Here is a 6628-nt window from a genome sequence, read left to right on the forward strand (position 1 = left end):
ATATGCATGTAGTGAAAAGCAAGACATACTTGAGTTGCGATACTATACTTTTTTGTCAAACTCAAAAGAAATTACTCCCATAAATAAATCTCATTTGTTATAACTAATAAATAATACTATATTCATTTAATATAATTTTTTTAATATATTATTATAATATAACATATTTTTTTACAATAATTTTTTCTGTGCATCGCACGAGCGACATACTAGTCATTTTAATAATTTAAGAATAAGAATTTATTACTACATCATATACAGTAACTAATTCAGTATATGTGAAAGGGGTGGAATGCTTTGCTCATTCCTAAAGAAGTTTTGTGGGTCAACTTTTGTCTTAACTCTAACAAGCCTTTCAAAATTGTTCTTGAAGTACTTGATCCCCCAATTCTTAGCTTTCCTACTAGGATACTGTCCGAGAGCACAATGTGAGAAGTTGCCTACTGGACTTTCCTACAAGTTGACAGCAGCTAGAAGGAACCTAGCACTATTTCAACATCATGATGGGGTGACTGGTACTGCTAGAGATCTTGTGGTTAAAGATTATGGGATGCGGATGCATATGGCTTTGCAAGATCTTCAAATTTTTATGTCAAAGGCCATTGAGGTGTTGCTTGGGATTCGTCATGAGAAAAATATAATGATCAGAACCCATCTCAGTTTGAGCCTGCACAAGTGAGATCTAAATATGATGCTCAATCAGTACATAAAGCAATAGCTGCTCACGAAGGTACTATGCAGACTCTGGTATTTTTAATCCACTAGAGCAGACAAGAAATGAGGTGGTGACATTCATTGTTGACAGGCCATATGTGACTATCTTAGACTCAAATTTGAAATGTGTAAAAAGCCAAATATCTCCCGAGCTACACTACAATTTGGAGAAGATGTTTTCTGGTAAACATCATATACATTGGAAAGCTTCGGTCCCTGCATTGGGGTTGCAAACTTACTATGTTGCTAACGGGTTTGCTGGATGTGAAAAGGCTATACCAGCACAAGTAAAATGGTTTGTACCTTCTGCCAGCTTTTCTTGCCCTACACCATATACTTGCTCAAAAATAGAAGGTGATTGAAGCAACAATTCGTAATCAACATCAAACACTTACATTTAGCATGAAGGAAGGCTTGTTACAAAGAGTAAGTTATACTGATGGTCAACAAAATGTTATTGGCGAGGAAATAGCCATGTAATCCTGCACAGGGAGTGGAGCTTATCTATTCAAACCAAATGGTGATGCTGAGCATATTTCCTTAGCTGGTGGATCAATGGTTATCTTAGAGGGCCACTTGGTGCAGGAAATACTGAAAAGATGCAAATACCCCCCTCAAACGGACTATCTAACGGGAATACTGACGGAGCACTAAAATTGTCCTCGTCACAATAAGAATGTCCACAAATTGTCTGATTTTTTTTATGGAGGACCAAAATTGTCCGTACCACTATAAGTCTAGGACCAAAAACGTCTTTTACTTTAAAGATTATTACGTTTACTAATTACACAATTCCAAATTTCTAATTTTAATGTATTATGCATTCAATTCAATTTTGATATGAAATTATAAATGAAATCTCAATTGTTATAACTAATAAATAATACTATATTCATTTCATATAACTTTTAAATTTACAATATATTATTATAATAATATAACATATATTTTTACAACAATTTACACGGGTGACATACTAGTCATTTTAGTTGGGTGAACTTGTATCGTAAATGGACAGAAAAAGACTCTGATCACCTCAAATATTGTACGTAACTAATTCACTATATGTGTAAGGGGTGGAATGCTTTGCTCATTCCGAAAGAAGTTTTGAGGGTCAACTTTTGTCTTAACGCTAACAAGCCTTTCAAAATTGTTCTTGAAATAACTGATCCCCCAATTATTAGACTGCGCACCATAGGTTGAATTAGGCATACTATTTGTCCCAATATCAAGATCCCTGTAATTTACATACGCTTCTCTTGGAGACTTGGGGACAAAGGGAGTGTAGTAATGAAACACCCTTCTTATCCAGCTCATGTTGCTTTCGTAGGCCTCCTTCCCAGCTTCGCTCCAACTCCTAAGGTACTGGATTTTGTACAGATTCCCAGCCCTGTGCGGGAATGGAATCGCCGACTCGGATATCTCGTCCATTCTCCCACCGTACGGGCTAAAGATGAGCAAGCCCGAGTTGTTCTCTCGCAGAAAGTCCCAAACCCCTTCCAGGCCTTCCACGGGGATTGGGTTCTTCACGTAGTCGGATTTTCCTTTGAAGTAATTTGGTTGCCCGTTGTTGACGATAGTGCCCAAGAGAGCTTTCGGGTCTGTGCCGTTCGGGAAGCGGTCGATGGTTAGGACGGATTCTATCCAGCTCATCTCTCTGAGGTCTTGTCTCGTCGCTCCTAATTCTGGGAAACTTTGTTGCAGGATTTTAAGAAGGGTGTCGGCTGGTCCGAGGTACAGGGAGTTGAAGATGGCTTTTACGGGGTTTTGGGATATCTGTCCGATTGCGAAGATTCTGATGAAGAGTTCTTGGGGGAGCTTTGGGGCGATGGACTGCCATTTGTGTACGATGTTGGTGGCGTTTTGGTCCGGAGTTCTGACGATGCTGAATATCGTTACGGTTTCGGGAACATCAACCAATTGTACTTTCCATGAAAGAACCACCCCGAAAGTATTCCCTCCCCCTCCTCGGATCGCCCAGAACAAATCCTCCCCCATGGATTTCCTATCTAAAACCCTCCCCTTCGCGTCAACCAAACGCGCATCCACGATGTGATCCGCCGCGAGGCCATGTTTTCTGAGCATCATCCCGTAACCGCCGCCACTAAAGTGCCCTCCGACCCCCATGGAGTGGCACACGCCCGCCGGAAACCCAAGCGTTTTGCTCTTCTCCGATATCCTATAGTACAGCTCCCCAACGGTCGCGCCGGATCCGACCCACGCCGTCTTTTTCACAGTATCCACGACGACGTTATTGAAATTGATCAGATCAAGAACCAAGAACGGGCTCTGAATCTTCTGATCAGCCTGCTTGGTGGGCGTCGTGTACGACAGCCCTTCGTAGTCATGGCCGCCGCTGCGAATTCGGACCTGGATGTTTAGCTCCGCCGCGCAAAGGATCACCGATTGCACCTCGGGTTCTTCCCGGGGTGTTATCACGGAGAAGGGCTTCGGAGTGTCCGAGGAATTGAAGCGGGTGTTCTTGACCGGGTACTGTAGGACGGATACGAACAAGGAGTTGTCGGGGGTGTATATGTCGTTGAAAATGGCGGTATGGTTTTGTGAGTTGCGAATCAAGCATTGTTTCAGGGCTTCGTCGATATACGCTAAAGCTTGATGGTTGGAGTACGATGATAGACAAAGCAAAGAGACAAAGAGAAAACAAATAGTATTTGGATTCTTCATTGCTTTCATTGATGAAGAGATAAGACGAAGGAAATGTATGGATATCGTGCATGGTTTTATAGTCCCTCTTAGCTTGCACCAAATATAATTAAGTGAATATTGTCACGTTTATGGTTACGGTTTCGAATTGAGCCATTAATGGGATGGGATTTATTTACCCAAAAAAAAAAATGGGATAGATGGGATTTATTAAAAAGAATTGGGATGGGATTTGAATATTATGTGAATGCAATCTATTGGGCAGAAGCCGGCAAATAGGGCTGTTAACGAACCGAACATAAAGAACGAAAGTTGTTTGTGTTCGTTTGTTAAGAATTTTGAAGTGTTCGTGTTCGTTTGTTAAAATTTTTGAAAATCATGTTCGTGTTCGTTTGTTAAGCGTTCATTAGTGTTTGTTAACGTTCGTTAACGTTAACGAACATGTTCACAAACATGTTTGCTGAACATGTTCGTTAACAAACACGTTCACAAAAATGTTGGTTTCCGTTCATGTATGAGAATATAATTGTGTTGTCTTCAATAATAATGTTTGAGAGTACCGAGAGCGAATACATAGAAATGCTAGATAGAATGCTAGTCTAACACGAATAATATAGTCCTAATTCTCCCCCTCAAGCACAAGGTTGGCTAGCCAAAACATTGAGCTTGTCACGGAGAGAGTTAAAACGAAGAGACGACAGAGACTTTGTGAAAATATCCGCTAGTTGATCCTTGGTTGAAATAAAGTGCACTTCTAACTCCTTTTTGGCTACTTTATCGCGAACAAAACGATAGTCAATCTCAATGTGCTTCGTGCGGGCATGAAAGGAATTGTAACGTGCTCCATGGATGTTGCACACGGATGCACAGCATAACGACTCGGGAATTATATGGGAAAAGAATTGTAATTCCATGGGAGATGAATTACTGGGAATAAAGTGAGAAATTAAATTCCAGTGTTTGGTTTACAGGAATAGAATTACTGTGAATTTCAATTCCAATATTTGGTATACATGGGAATTGAAAGGGAATAAGTAGTATAAAATCCAAAATGTTCATTGTTAATAATAATAATAATAATAATAATAATAATAATAATAATAATAATAATAATAATATTATTATTATTATTATTATTATTTGTTTTTTTTATTATTTTATTATTATTATTATTATTATTATTATTATTATTATTATTATTATTATTATTATTATTATTATTAAATGACAAATATTTCTTGGACCCATTTGCATATTCAAACACCAAAAAATATTAAATATTAAATTCAAATATCAGTCAACTATCGTATCTCTTGAACTAGATATATTGTAATTAAATTTCATGCAACTACTTCATCAAATGTTAAGTTTTATAAGCTCATATCAGAAAAAAAAAATCATAAAAATAAAAATACACAACCTAATTAAACATAATAAAATGTTAAGCTTAGGTTGTAAAAGCTTAAATCCAAAAAAATATAATAGGAAGGGTTCACCCCGGAGAATTCAACACCCACATCCCCAACCTTCAATTTGTTGCAAGAAATGCTTTTATCCATTCTAATCTTCAATGTGGTGGAAGGCTAAAAAATACAAGCATTTGATTTGGGTGGTCAGGAAGTTTGATCAAAGCCATCAAGTACTCTGCATTGGACAACCCATCAACTTGACTTAACTCGGAGTGTAATTGATGCACTTTTTCTTGAAGAGTTAATTCTGTTCCAATGATCTTACTTATTTTATCTCCAATCATTACCAATGTATTACCTAAAAATTTAAAATACTTGAGAGTTTTGAGAAAACGTACTTGATTAAGGTTGACCTAGAATGATTGTTTTACAGGAAGTCAGGAACGACTATCTCTCTTGATCGTAAAATGATACACGGCTACATCTAGAAGGGAAGGTCAGACATTAATTTTATGTTAAAAAAAAAAAAAAAAAAAAAAAAAAAAAAAAAAAAAAAAAAAAGAGGCTAATTTTGTCTCAACACTATTTTTTTTTTCTTCCTAAAATCCATGGAATTAAAATCCCGAGGGGGGACATGAAATTTTAATTCCTTTAAAATGGGGGAATTGCAATTCCTTCCAACCGAACTAAAGATTTTAATGGCCTTTGGAATTAGGTGGGAGTGGATTTTAAATTCCCCCCAACCAAACGCCCTGTTAGTGGCTAAGAAATTGTTGAGTTGAGATCGGTAAAGAGTCAAGTCCATCATATTATTTTTCAAAAATATGATGACAGTTTATAAGAAAATAAATTAAAATTGCTTCTTCGTTATAACTTGGTGTAATGGTAAATGTTTGATCCTAACACTATACAATTTATGACTATAATTTTTTATTTAGTTTCCTTAGCTTAATAAAGTGGGAAAGGTACCAATGGTATTTATTTTGTATTAATGTTATTATTATTCAATATAGAGGTGGTTTGGTAAGTGATTTACTCTCACACCAATTAAATTACTGAAAAAACTAATTTTATGGGATGTGTTTAATTTGATGGGAAAATTAAATTAATTGATATGTTCTCAAATATGCACCTATTACATGCAAACAACAAAGGGCTACAAAAAGTAGTCATTGAATATATTGTATACATTCTTGGTTATTCTCGGTAAAATAATTCGATCACCCATAGCTCGAATAACTTTTTCCCTTTTAAAAATCACACTCTTAATTGACACAAACTTTTTTAAGTCACAGTAATATACAATCAAGATTGCAAAATATGTTAGGCGCTAGTCGAGTGCCAAAGGCTCGCTTAGCGTGTGAATTATATTCTATTAGCATACAATATAAATGGTGAAAGAAAATTTCAGCTCCATTTACTCTTCCACCTGCCATGCATATATTAGTAGGGTATATCTGTATATATATACTAGTTCCTTCTATGTGTGATGCGCAAAAACATATGTCCAATATTTATATTATTTAAAATAACTAATAAATCCCTACTAATTAAAATTATATAAAATTAAATTTATTTATTATAATAATCCAATATATAATGTCTACAAATATATATATATATATATATATATATATATATATATATATATATATATATATATATATATATATATAAAAGAAAATATATGGTGGATGGATGTGCATGGTAACAATAATGAAAAAGATAATGAAAGTTATAACGATAGGGGTATTTTTGTCCAAAAAATTATATAGTACAACTCTAAAAGCACAATGTACAAAATGATTAGCATTAAAAACATGGACATAAATGAGGGATAT

At 35.7% G+C, this 6628-nt stretch overlaps 1 protein-coding gene across 1 annotated transcript; it reads right to left on the reverse strand.

The window, feature by feature from the left end:
- Window positions 1-1689: 1689 nt before the first annotated feature.
- On the reverse strand, window positions 1690-3399 carry LOC109148681 (berberine bridge enzyme-like 15). Its single transcript, XM_019296416.1, has one exon. It carries the CDS (start codon window positions 3397-3399, stop codon window positions 1768-1770), a length of 1632 nt encoding a protein of 543 aa, XP_019151961.1. The 3' UTR covers window positions 1690-1767.
- Window positions 3400-6628: the final 3229 nt, after the last annotated feature.

This window comes from Ipomoea nil, unplaced genomic scaffold (genome assembly GCF_001879475.1).
Source record: "Ipomoea nil cultivar Tokyo-kokei standard unplaced genomic scaffold, Asagao_1.1 scaffold2144, whole genome shotgun sequence".
NCBI classification, from domain to species: Eukaryota; Viridiplantae; Streptophyta; class Magnoliopsida; order Solanales; family Convolvulaceae; genus Ipomoea; species Ipomoea nil.

Excerpts from the sequence above, each read along its gene's own strand:
- LOC109148681 (XM_019296416.1), bottom strand. The coding sequence starts at position 3,399 with ATGAAGAATCCAAATACTATTTGTTTTCTCTTTGTCTCTTTGCTTTGT.